Source organism: Eschscholzia californica, unplaced genomic scaffold, assembly GCF_041429995.1.
Source record: "Eschscholzia californica isolate CP2 unplaced genomic scaffold, dmEscCali1.0.p SCAF_1, whole genome shotgun sequence".
NCBI lineage: Eukaryota > Viridiplantae > Streptophyta > Magnoliopsida > Ranunculales > Papaveraceae > Eschscholzia > Eschscholzia californica.
Window position 1 is genome coordinate 84,078,385 of NW_028238198.1, and position 13,337 is coordinate 84,091,721.

At 34.3% G+C, this 13,337-nt stretch overlaps 1 protein-coding gene across 1 annotated transcript; it reads right to left on the bottom strand.

The window, feature by feature from the left end:
- Nucleotides 1-7,035: 7,035 nt before the first annotated feature.
- On the bottom strand, nt 7,036-12,246 carry TPR10 (ankyrin repeat family protein). Its single transcript, XM_086656783.1, has 13 exons — nt 11,967-12,246; nt 11,810-11,872; nt 11,555-11,725; nt 10,966-11,097; nt 10,265-10,404; nt 9,699-9,785; nt 9,065-9,190; nt 8,581-8,733; nt 8,362-8,433; nt 7,823-7,924; nt 7,508-7,678; nt 7,356-7,435; nt 7,036-7,256 (listed from the first exon to the last, which is right to left on the bottom strand). Exons 1-13 carry the CDS (start codon nt 11,995-11,997, stop codon nt 7,202-7,204), a joined length of 1,383 nt encoding a protein of 460 aa, XP_086512909.1. The 5' UTR covers nt 11,998-12,246; the 3' UTR covers nt 7,036-7,201.
- Between the last annotated feature and the right edge of the window lie 1,091 nt (nt 12,247-13,337).

Genomic DNA, 13,337 nt, shown 5'->3' on the forward strand with positions numbered 1-13,337 from the left:
TTTTTTGTTTAAGGGGCTATAGTCAATCATAATGAAATGATAAATCCTTTAGCAATAATTAGGGGTAAGCAAAGGTCGGTTTTTTTCGATTTTGACTCGAGCCTAAGCCAAACCAATAAGTGGCGGTTTGACTAAATCGTCGGCCGAAGTCGAACTAATCATTCGGCCGGCTCACAAGGTTCGGCTCGGTTGGGTTCGGTTGATCGATTTAACTGAGCACAATTTAGAGAAAATTATATCATTCCATTGCATATATCCAAAATAAAAATTAAGAAACCATCGTATACATATACCAAAATTCAAATTAAAATCCATTGCACTTTTCCACCATCACAAAAAGAAAAAAATAATATAATTTTTGAGTTTATAGTCCAAAAAATGGGTCCTAATAGGAGATATAGTCCTCTATAATCCTATAAAGGGTTTCAAAACCAAAATAATAATATAAATGGATATCTAGTCCATTTGGTCTCATCTAGAGAGAAAACACAAATTCCTAGAATACCAAATAAATCATAATTCCTAATCTAACCTTCCTCATATATTACTATAATTGATTTATCTTCAAAATCTATAAAGATCTTCCATTTTTATCTCACATTCTCTCTCCAATCACGTTTCTAAAGAAAAAATATGGAGTATATTATAACTGATTTATCTTCAAAATCCATAAAGATCTTCTTCCATTTTTATCTCTCACATTCCCTCTCCAATCACGTTTCTAAACAAAGAAACGTGATTCATTATTTTCAGTAACCAAAACCTCTTTATTCTCTCTCTCTAGATCTAATTCACATAACAAAACCTCCATTAAACTCAGAAATCTTGTTTCATCTTCATTAGATTGTTTTTCAAACATTCGTCTTCTAATCCAATACACAAGCTCAGAACTCCATTTCTATTTATATCTCTTCATATCAAGTTTATTTTCAAGATCTACAATTTCATCTTATTATAAGGTAAGAAACCATCTTTCAAATTTATGTTTTCGCTTAACATCTTCTAACATTTATACGATTTTGTTTATAAATGGTTGTAATCACTTTATCATTGAATCATCATATCATATTTCATTAGATTTAGTTTTTCTATTGATAATAAATCGTTTTAATTATTTTGTTTACAAACCAGATTTTGATCTCTTTCTAAAACCGAAATATCTTTCATTCTCTTTTTCATACAGAAGATTTCAGATTTGTAATTTAGATTTTTGATTTTCTGATATTAGGTTTTTTATTTTCTCACATTTCTTCACATTAGAACTTTGCATCCGTACAATTTTTTATCAAGATATTATTCCGTACGGTTTCTCTTAACAGAATGTACATTATAAGTAATTCGTATTAAATTTTTCATACTTTAAAGGTACATTACGCCAATTTCGGTCGTACTGCAACTGTATAACAGAATGTAAAATATATGTAATCTGTTAACAGTTATACATACTTTAGCAGCCTTATTTAAAAAAAATGTTTAATTATTTATAAAGTACGTAAAATTGAGTAATATCTGAAACAGTACATGTAATTTATAGCAAATTACACATATTTGTGTTATATTACAGTGTCAATGTGATTCAAACTAAAATACTATTTATCTCCAACACATGTTGAAGTTTATCAAACATTATGGATAATTTATTCATTGTTTAATGTCGTTTATGATAAATTATAAGTTTTTCAAACTAATGTAAATGTTTTTTTTCTTGTAGTAAACCAGCGCTGATGGAATTTCCTACAGAATCATCACATAAACTATAGAAGTATAAATTACGATGAAGAAGATTGTTTCTATGATCCTGTTTGGATAACGGAGTCTTATGTGAAGACTTACAAGGAACATATAAGTCCTGCCCTTAACTTTGATGAACCACGTACATTTAATGAAGAGTCAAAAACACTACCATGTTTGATTCGCCGTAGACCTAGAAGACCAAAGACAGTAAGGATCGAGACCTCGGACAACATTCCAACGGAGTTTGTTTTTAAGTTACCTAGTCTACTATGTAATTTTCATTTACAATAAAACACAGATTATTGTTCAATAAAATTTCATTTCAGTTGTACAAAGGTTGTGTTATTTATTATACAGTATACATAATTTATGATAAATCACATACTTTATAACAAAAAACATGATTTCAAATTTACATTTCCTAACATGTTACCATAATTTACTGTACATAATGGACATGTACGCGTAAAAAAACAAGTAATTTATGTCAGAAAATAATCTAAGTATTCAATGGTACATAATGGACATGCCACACATACATATGATAAATTACGTTGTATACATGACAAATGATGGTTTCCTCGTCATAAATTACACATAATTTACGAACTTGTTTCATAATTTGTATTCGATGTGTGTTTATATATGAGTAAAAATGAAAGTTAAGTGAGAGAAAGTTGATATATATGTTTTGAATATTAACCCCCAAATCACGCTAATTGATCTCAGAAAATATACTCTTTCCAAATCTGAAAGTTAAGTGAGAGAAAGTGATATATAGATTTGGTTTCCAAATCTGAAAGGATGAGAGAGAAAATCTGTATTGGGAAATATCCATTTTCCAAATTTGTTTTGGAAAATCTGTTTTGGAAAATATCTTTGATCCGTTACTTCCTATAAAAACCCCCAAATCACGTTCAAATCTTGCCTTTCCAGATTCTTTCTGCCCCCAAATTAAAAACCCGTGAAATATGAAGGTGGGACATTGACGGGACTATGTTTTAGAAAGTGAGGGTTTTTATGTCTATGTGGTAAAAAGACTAAAAATCCATTTTTTGGGAAGATTGGAACCTAAACCCTTTTTCAACATTATTTTGGACTATATACCCATGGACTCAAAATAATAATAATAGAAGTGTGAATGCAAAATCTATAATTTTAAGTTACTAACAAAGAAACCAATAAGGTATAAGTCACACAATTAGTGCAACTTTGTATGAATCTCAACGTGTTGGAGTTGATGTAGACAATTAGCTATCCTCTTACGCAAAATAGCATCCCCGAAGACTTCATGATTGAGATTCTAGTCAAACATGAGAAAGACAGTTTAAATTTAAGGACTTTTTAAATATATGACCCTCATTTTTTTAGCTATATTAGCACTACACCTCTAAAAACAGTTTCGTTTGGGCGTTAACCTCCAAAGCTCATTTTTCCGTCAAATAGTCGTTATGTGAGGGGCGCGCGAGTCACATGCTCGATCTCTGGCCAAAATACCACGGTTAGAACCATTTTTAGTATATGACCCCCCATTTATTTAGCTATATTAGGACTACACCCCTGACCAAAATACCACTTGGAGCTTCACGACCACTTATTTTTCAAGTATCTTCTTCCTCTCAACCATCAACTTCACAACCTGCAGTATCCCGAGCCAATACCTTCCCATCCATCTGTGTCATGGGTCGAGCAACATTTTCAGAGAAAGAAACACTTTAAATGCACGATAAGTTTTGTTTTGGAACACACAACTGAGAGAAGAGAACCCAGAATTGAAACCCTTTTCACAAAAACTATACGTTCAACTCTTTTGCATGATATGAAGATACCCAGTACGAGTCCAAGCAGAACAGAGAATATTTCCACTATTGAAGATCCCATTTAAGCAGAAGGGAGTTTTTTTGAGAAGTAATGGAGGAAGTAAAAGCAAAGGAATATCTCATTTAAGTCCTATATTTATTAGAAAGAAGAATGTTTCCACTATTGAAACTCAAGAACCATCTTCACCAACTAACCAAGATTCAGAGCAAAAAAACAGAGCCCAAGTTGACAATGTAGAAGAGCAAGAACAAGAAATCGATTTTGGTCGGGGATGTAGTCCTAATATAGCTAAATAAATGGGGGTTATATACTAAAAGTGTTTCTAACCGTGGAATTAGGACGGAGTATTTTGGTCCGAGATCAAGCATGTGACTCACGCCCCTCACATAACGGCTATTTGACGGAAAAATAGGCTTTGGGGGACAACGCCTAAACGAAAATGTTTTTATGGGTGTAGTCCCAATATAGCTAAATAAATGGGGGTCATATACTAAAAAAACCCTAAATTTAATAACCAATGCATATGTATAAAAACAAATAAAAAAAAATGTACTAAAGTAAAGTACCTGAGCCAATATCTTCCACCATATCCATTTACTCCCCAAGATCAAGCTTTTGTTTTTTACGTAACCAATTTTGAGCACAAATAAGTTTCTCAACTGTAGTAGGAGACAAACTACTACGAAGTTGATCAAGAACACGACCACCGGTACTAAATGCAGATTCAGATATTACAGTAGAAACATGAATAACCAAAATATCTCGTGCAATGTAAGATAAGATTTTGTATTTTGAAGAATTTACGTTCCACCAACATAAGATGTCAAAGCTAGTGTTTTTGGGATTATCATGACTCTCACATTCCTCCATTAAGTAGCGATCTAGTTCACACTTACCATCCCTCGGAATTAGTATTGTCATACTTATTTGAGTTAACGGTTGAATCCTGACTTTGGTTTTGTTGTTTGTCGCCAAAATGGACTGATTTGTATTCCCATACATTTGACATAAAGTTCTCTTAACATGATTAATAAGTTCAACTGCCTCATCTTCACCAAATAATACTTCAAAACATAGAGCCAATCTTTCTTCTTTCTTCTTTCTTCTTTCTTCTTTCTTCTTTCTGTCTTAGATGAAGAAGTACACTATATAAAGAGATAAACATTCATTTTCTCATAATTTCCCCAGTATTTGTTTTACTTCTTTTTCATATTATCTGTCATTTCCATCCTAATAGAGTCCTCGCTACAACAACAATCGTTAATTTCGGTATGTATCATGCACAATTGCCATAAGAAGTAATCTGTAGTAACATAAAGTGTGCCAGAAAAGTTCGAAGTCACTTCATAAAATACTTTCAAAAATTTAACAAAGATTTGTGTCTGTGCCCAATCAACATCAGTAGAAGGCTTATGATTCTCACGATACTCACGAACAAAGACACCATCTTCAACCTCCATTTTTTGAAATCCCCTTTGAAAAATTATTGCCGACGCTAACATCAAATAAGTAGAGTTTTATCTGGTAGGAACATCAAGACTCAATCCTATTTCCAATTCAATCCTTGCAAGAGCTCACAATATTTTTTAAATTTTAATTTCCTTGCAGGAGAGGATCTAACATACTAACGAATTCTAGAAATTGATTCATCATATTCTTTCAGCCCATCAGAAACAATCAAGTTCAAGATATGTGCCTCACATCTCATGTGGATGTATTGACTCTCCATAATAGAGGATTACCACTCATTCACTACTTTCCGTAATTAAACAAGATACCCTAGTTTGTCTCATTTAATCATCACTTTCAAGCAATATTTATTCATCAAAACTTCCATGTAAAAAACACCAATCGTGTAAATCATCTTAGGCTTCAACATAAGTAATTTGTGTTTACTATCTCATAGATTTCGTTTAACTTTTTTTGTTGAAAGGGAAATGCATTAAATTTAGAGTCTATTACAATACCAAAGTAAAAAAGGCAAAGTGCAAAAAACAAAGTAGCAGTACAAAATTACAGAACTGGGAAATTCATAATATAACTACGATTTGTAGCGCCTTCTTTGTTTTGAAGATTGCAGGTCTGCCCACTCAAAATAAAGATAATATGAAACCTGATCTCAAGAATCCTCTTAGTTGATTGAAAGATGATCCTTGTATCTAACTTCCTGTAACATTGAAGATGGATTAGACAGACACCCAAAGTTCCCCGAAGAAACGAGGATGTCTGCAAGATGGAACCATATGATGATTCCGAAATATCTCGCCAGTATTCTCCATATAAAGAGACCATATCCGCTCGAGTTCTACAAAGTAGAATCAAGTCAGACACCTGGAAAATGGGATCGCCTTCATAGCATGAGTATAAATACCCAGCTAATCCAACAAATGATCGCAAATGAATTGCGAGGGGTGGAAGTGAAAATGCTAAGGAAATTGGATTAAGAGATAAATCTATTCGAACACCAAAAACAAAATTAATCGACAAACATTGAGCTGAGAGAAGATAAACAAAAAGTGGGCGACGAAGATGGACAAGATTATTCGAGCCACAGTGTCCTCCGGGGTCGAAAGGAAGTATAATACTAGTTTTAAAGCTCTTCGCTGACGGATGAAATGGGCTTCTGAGCCACGAGGTCAATCGATGATTCCAGCTATCCGTAACTAGGTATCGGGCATTAAAACCTCTCTTGATGCAGTCGTCACAGACGAAAAAATGAGCTCTAAGGTTCGAGTGGTGGTCTGTTAAGATAGAAGAGAAGGTTGGAACTAGGGTTTGTTCATCGGTAGACGGGAGAGGAATGAAAAAAACTACCATTTGATGAGCTAGAAGCTCGACTACAAGAAGAATCAGTCTAAAAACCAAGTTTCATGAACCAACTATGTCTAACCAGCAGTATAATGGACATGCAAAGGGGGAAAAGGTTCCCCACTTTAAAGATTATGTATATAAAAAGAACTAAAAGATAAAAAAGATTATAAGGCAAAGAGATGAAGTTTGAAAACCTTCCTTGAGATTGATGGAGGGGATTCCTTGGTTGTGAGAAGTTTTATACTCAGATCCGAGAGTTGGTGGCTAGATGTGGACGTTCATTTCAATCTTGCGCAATGTTCATGATGTGATTAGCAATGATCCCCCTTTTTTTATTCGGCCTCCCAACTGCAAGAGGCTTTGTTAATCTTCTAGGTTTATTTAGGGTTAAAGATTGATTTATGGTGTGGGTATAGATTGATGTTTCTGTAAGAACAAAAACAAAAAAGGTGAAAGAGGGGATAAGTTTAGGGAATTATTAAAGGCAAGGTTTGTAGATTTGTTTAGGGTTAAAGGTTGGTTGAAGGTGTGGGTGTTGGTTAGTGTTACTGCATGAACAAAAATTTGCAAACTTTTCATATTTCCATCCATAAAATATAACATATGCAAACTTTGATTGTTATGGTAATGCAAATTAGATTACATCTGTTGATCTCAAACAAGGCAAGATGAAGATGTAGGTTTGATTAATTAACTGAGATAAACAATTGATGGTTATAACCTTACATAGCGAAGACTCCTTAACCTCATGTTAAACCAGTACAAAACTTTGTTATAACAATGATAATGAATTTCACTAATTATAAGTAAAGAAAATGTTGTCATCATGATTTCTCTATTTCTTTTCCTGGCTTGCTGCATGGAACTTCCTCCCAGCTTCCACAGCTTCCCTAATAAGAAAATGATATAAGAGTTGGAAAGAGCATACTAAAACAAGTATATGTTGTGAATGATATATTCAGTCGCCAACAATAACAAATGAATCTAACCTGAAAGCACTTATGAGCTCTCTGTTCTCGGGGTCTAGCTGAACACCTTCATAAAAAGCATTTGCTGCTTCCTCGAACCTCTGCATTTAATTGAAGTTAATATTCTATTTGATTTAAAAATAGAAACAATACGACAAAGGCTACAAAGTTACCTGCAATAAACGTAAAGCTGCACCTTCCCTGTAACAAGCTTTATGCCAATCAGGTCTCAACTCTCTGCAAGCTTTGGCATCTGACAAAGCGTGGTCTGCTTGTCCCAGTCTAAGCCAACAGAGACTTCTATTTGATAGAAGAATGCCATCAGTAGGGTCCAAATCAATAGCCTACAATTTAATTGCAACCAAAAAACCTTTAATTTGGAGGTCTAAATAATACGTGACTTTCTTTGATCCCATACTAGTTATTGCATAGTAACCATACTAGTTATTTGATCACACATGTACACTTCAAAATAGTGGCCTAGCTACCTGTGTGTATGCGTCTACTGCTGTAAAAAAATCACTTCTCTTGAAAGCTTCTTCACCTCTCGATTTTGCCTCCAGAGCTTTCTTCTTTGCCTCTGGTGTCACCTACATCAGTAATATAAATTGTTGGACACTTGTCAATGAAAGTTGCTAAAATAAAAAGCTGAAAAATATTTTCAAATAATGCCTGTCTAACTTAACATGAATTTTAGAAGCCTACTCATACAGAGAATGTAATAGAAGTGATAACAGTTTCTAGACAACCTATACATTTTATAACATGTAGAAGATAAAACATAAATTACTTGTTCCTATGAGGACAAGAAATAACGCCCTCAAAACCTACGCATTTGATCACTAAACAATATCTTCACAAAATATACCAACCAAGACCTGTTTATGAGACATATGAAGTGATGAACCCACGCCTTAAAGCTGAACAATTGCTTAATAAATAACAGCAGTATTTGGAAACACAGCGACTATAACAGAAATATTGGTTGTTTTTAAGAAATAATGGGTCTGCCAAGCAAGAATAGCACCTCAGGAATATCTCGCTTCTGTGAGCTAGAATTGTTCGACAGGTTCGCTTCCCTATGATTACCTGCTCCTTCCTGCACCATTTCAGTTAGAATTGATAAGACGTGTAACAGATTAATGCAGTAGAGGAAGGTTGAAATGCACATGGTGACAGTAAATTTCAGCATTAAATCTGAATATGGATTAACGTCTGGATTTCCTAAAAGATATGACTGAAATACCTGCTCCTTCCGCGTTTCAGACTGCAAATGTTCAATTATTCCATCAACACTCCAGTCTGGAATAGATTGAATAGCAGATGTGGCAGGAAAGAGAATTTCCACGACGTCACGATCACCTCTAGCAGCAGCAACTTGTATTGGCTTCATGCCATCCTGGGATGAAAGTCGGAAAAATAATAATTTAAGAAACTAATTGTGCCTGACCGGCCCACGTGCCATGGCGATCCACCAAGATATGAGCCATTGGGAAAGGAGGAGCCTTCAGTGTTACCAATGCAAGGTAACAGTGTGGTCATTAGACACAACGGCATAATATTGTCCTAAAGCTAGAATTCCAGATTTTTCATAGGTTTGCAAATCTATTATAACAGGGAGAAAACATGAAGTACTAAACTGAGGGTTTGGTCATCAAAGGAATCAGCAATCTAGTCCAATGGAAGAAATACTATCCCCGGCAATGTATATAAACCATTAATTGCCTCACCTCATCGGTTATGTTCGGATCGGCTCCAGCTTTTAGCAGGCAATTGACCATATCATGGCTTCCAATTTCAGCAGCAATGTGTAGAGGAGTTACCCCTCCTGCACTAATGTTTGCATTAGCTCCTGCCTATATAGAAGATAATGTGAAATTAGATCTACATTAGCATATAGAACGATATCCAAAAAGTACCTCATAAACCTTTACAACTCCTCAAAATACCAATGGGATCTCCAGAAAACGACAACTAAACCAAAAACTAATCCTAACATAATTAGAAACTTAAAACAAGTAAAAGTATAAGATTACAAATTGTATAATTTCCTCTTGAGAAAAGTTCCCTTAAGGAACCTCAACTCACATATAATTAGCTAGTTCATGTGTGAACCAATCATTTGAGCTAATACAAACCAACATTTATTGATTTTTTTATAATTATGGACTTCCTAAAAAAATCTTCAAAAGGTTACAAGCTTACAACAAATAAGAATTGAAGTTCATAAACAATTACAAGAAGGAACACTGTCTTCATTTTGTGGGTGATTTCGAAACAGTAACTAGATACTTACATATCTAACTTAATTCTACCAGTACAATTTTGAAAGAAAGTTTAGGAAGATTACAAAAATTAGCATACCTTAGCCAACAATTCTGCACATGGTAGGGCACCAGCTGCTACAGATGACAGCAGCGGAGTAATATTATCCTCAGTTTCAATATTGGGCTGAAAATCAATAAGGTAATCAAAAGAAGACTTGTAAACCAAATATTTTCTATTACAACAATGATAAGATCAATTGCACTTTTAAACAATAAATCCACTAAACGACGTTGCTCTATTTCACTAAAAGTACCATTGCATTACGACAACTTTAATTGAACCATTAAGTCTATTGAAAACCTCCACACAAAAGAAATAGTTTAGACAGCAATCTGGGCTAACAGTTTCACATAGCCAGAAAGATAACAATGATGGCATTCCACAAGGAGTGAAAAGAAAAGATTACAAACTATCACTGCTAGAAGAGGTATTATAGAATCTAACAAACAAAGAAAGAAAAAGTAGATTGGGGATGCGACTTCTGTGAGCATGAGGTACTAGTTAGTAAGAAAAGTGAAGACATACATGAACAATTGTTACATATTAAAGCAAACAAGTATAAACATAGTTTTGCAGAAACAAGTAGTGAAATGAAAGCTTACATCAGCATGGTGCTCTAATAAAATTTTCACAGCCTCTGGTTGTGCATGACCAGCAGCCCAAACAAGAGGTGTACCAGAATCACTTTGTGAATCCACTTCGACCTCTTTCGAAAGCAAGAATTTGAGCAGCTCGATATTCCCTACAATTATTAAAAATTTGCCATTTTTACAGTTAACATTGATAACACTAGAAATGTAAATTAAAGAACTCCAAAAGATAAGCCAGATTAGACCCCATAATAAGCCCGAACCATTTTAAATATTAAGGAATATATGTTTCCTTAACAAATAACCAAAATCCCGTAATATAGATGTCTAAGACATTCACTTCATGTTTGACTTGATTAGATATGGATGAGTCCTAAGCTGAGAATGATGATTAACTGCATAATCTTTCCCACTGAATCATTATCCATCAGTTCATCCAGCGTCATGTCCCAAGAATTTTACAGCTTCGAAGTAATTTCATAACTTCTACAATCCTATAATACAAAGTTTTATCAAGCAAATAACTTAGAACCATCACCTAGCAATCTAAGAAAATTAGTATATCCCTGTTTATCACGCAGAAACAAATCCTATCACCTTATAGCAGCATCGTCCAAAAGGACAGTCAATGAAATATGCACTATGCAAAGTTTAACAAAGAGAAGCTATTGCGCGACTTATGACAGAAAACACATCAACAAAAAGTAACATACCCATTCCAGCAGCATGATGCAACGCAGTGGCTCCTAGCTCACTAGAAGCAGCAGGATTAGCACCATGTTCAAGAAGATATTTAGCAGTCTCATTGTTTCCTTGTCGAGCAGCATGAAGAAGTGGTGTATCACCTGCAAAGTATTATATTCTAGAAAATTAATTTCAGATTCCCAGTAAGAAGATAATTTAGTCAAGTGGGTATCAGTTTATCTTTGGAACTCAAATGTCTTCTTGATCGCAAAAAGAGAGAGCGGAATCGATAGTTCGAGTCCCTACTGATCACATGATAGATCCCTCTAAGAGTAGTACACGGAACCAGACTAAAATATTCTACAAATTCAAATTGAGATATAGCTAATAGAACATTCTTTAAGAGACCGTTGGAAGCTAGGTTAAAACTTGTAAGACAGAAATAACTTCTTCACAAGTTAGCTCGGATACTCGAATTTGAGTACAACTCTCAATATACTAATTCCAATTTCCAACTACAATTATAACTACATTATGAACAAAATCACTAGATTCTTCATATGATTATACTTAAACTGAAATAAAGAAAATAAGGGTATAATTGATCTAAACACAAACCATCTTCATCTTTTGTATCGACATTAATCTTCAATTCCTCCAATAAGTACTTGCAAACCTCAGTTTTCCCCTCTCTAGCAGCAAAGTGAAGAGCTCCTCTTTTATTTGCATCTTTAACATCTTCAACTGTCCCAGTCAATCCCTTTCCATCATCAAGCTGTTTCGCCAATTCTGATTCCATAAAAAAAAAACTCAGGAAACTTGAAAATTTGTAAAGAGAGAAAAACGAAAAAGAAGGGAATTAATTTTACTTACTCTTGAGAAGATCGAGATTTCCAGTACAAGCAGCAGTTAGAAATTTTTGAACTTTCTCACGAACTGATATCATTCAAAAAAAAAACATTTTAGTGAATAGAGAGAATCGTGAAATCAAACAGGTTATTATTAGTATAAAGAAGTTTGTATTGAGTACCGGCAAGAGCTTCAGAAGCATCAGGCGCCATTGAAGTGATCTTCCGAAGAGTGTAGTACTTAGTTCAGAAACCCTAGAAGCCGATGACAGTGGGTCTGAAATTTTCAATTCTCTCTCTAGAAGTTGAGGGTTTAAGGAAAATTAGCACAGCCGCGCCCGCGAGAAACTCGAACGAGTTTTCTAGTGAGTGAAACCGGACCCCACCCGGGTGGGCTAGTATGGGTTGGATCGACCCAAATCGTTTCCCTCTGGGCCGTTTAGTTCAATCAACCCCTTTTGACACAACAAATGATCAAGAAAATTTTATAAGACAGGCTCATTTTTTTTGTTAAAGGCGTCCCAAGTGGCAGATTCAATTTGGAAATTTCTAGGTGTCATCTATGATATCTTGAGTTTTAGAGCATCTCTAATGCAAGACTCAAGAAAAACTCTAAAAATCTTATGTGAAAAGTGGATCTCTAAATGGTCTCTTTCCTATTTGGCCATTTAGAGACACTCTATTGTAAAGTCTTCTTCAATGCAACACTCGAGAGAAACTCTAAAAACCTATATTTTAGTATAAAATTACTTGAATAGCTTATGTGGCACTTAAAGAAACTCAATTTAGGGTGTCCTCTTAAGGATCTCTAAAACAAATCTTGACGCATCATTTTAGAGATTCACATTGAGTTTTGCATTGGAGATAGATTTTAAAGAAAAACTCTAAAAATTTCTATGTGACACTCTAAGATTTAGAGTTCGAGTGTTGTATTGGAGATGCTCTTAGACCGAAATTCTCCTCAGTGCAACTGATGTGGCATCACTTAAATGTTAAGATGTCTTAGGAAGAAACTCATTGTTCGAATTTTCTTTTGAATATTTCAATTGTCCTAATCCACGCACTTAATAGTTTAAACCAATTACAGTACGCGTTTTTTTTTTAAGATTAGGTTCAGAATTGTTGGAAGTATTCTTTACGAAGGAAGAACAAGTTTAGTAAGATTTTCTTCATATGTAAATTGTTTTCATGTATCAAGTTTGAACAAATCCTAAGAATCGAACAACATTGAAGTACAAATTGGAGTTTGTTTCAACCATTGACCGGAAAAACACAAAAATAAAAAATCCATTTTGAAACAGGTTTATTCTATTTTGACTATCAATTTGTGATCAAATCATTGCCTTGGTCTCCATTAGTGTCCAGCAGTTCGATTTGGCCTCAATGGTCAAATTTTTATTAACTTCTTCCGGAATACACTTAGGGGCTAAGATGAAATTAGTTTTCAAAAACTTTGAAACATTAAATCCACCACATATCCTTTAATTTTCTCCACTTCATCACTTCATTTAATCTCTCTGCCTCACCGTCTTCTACGGCGACGGACCCCGATT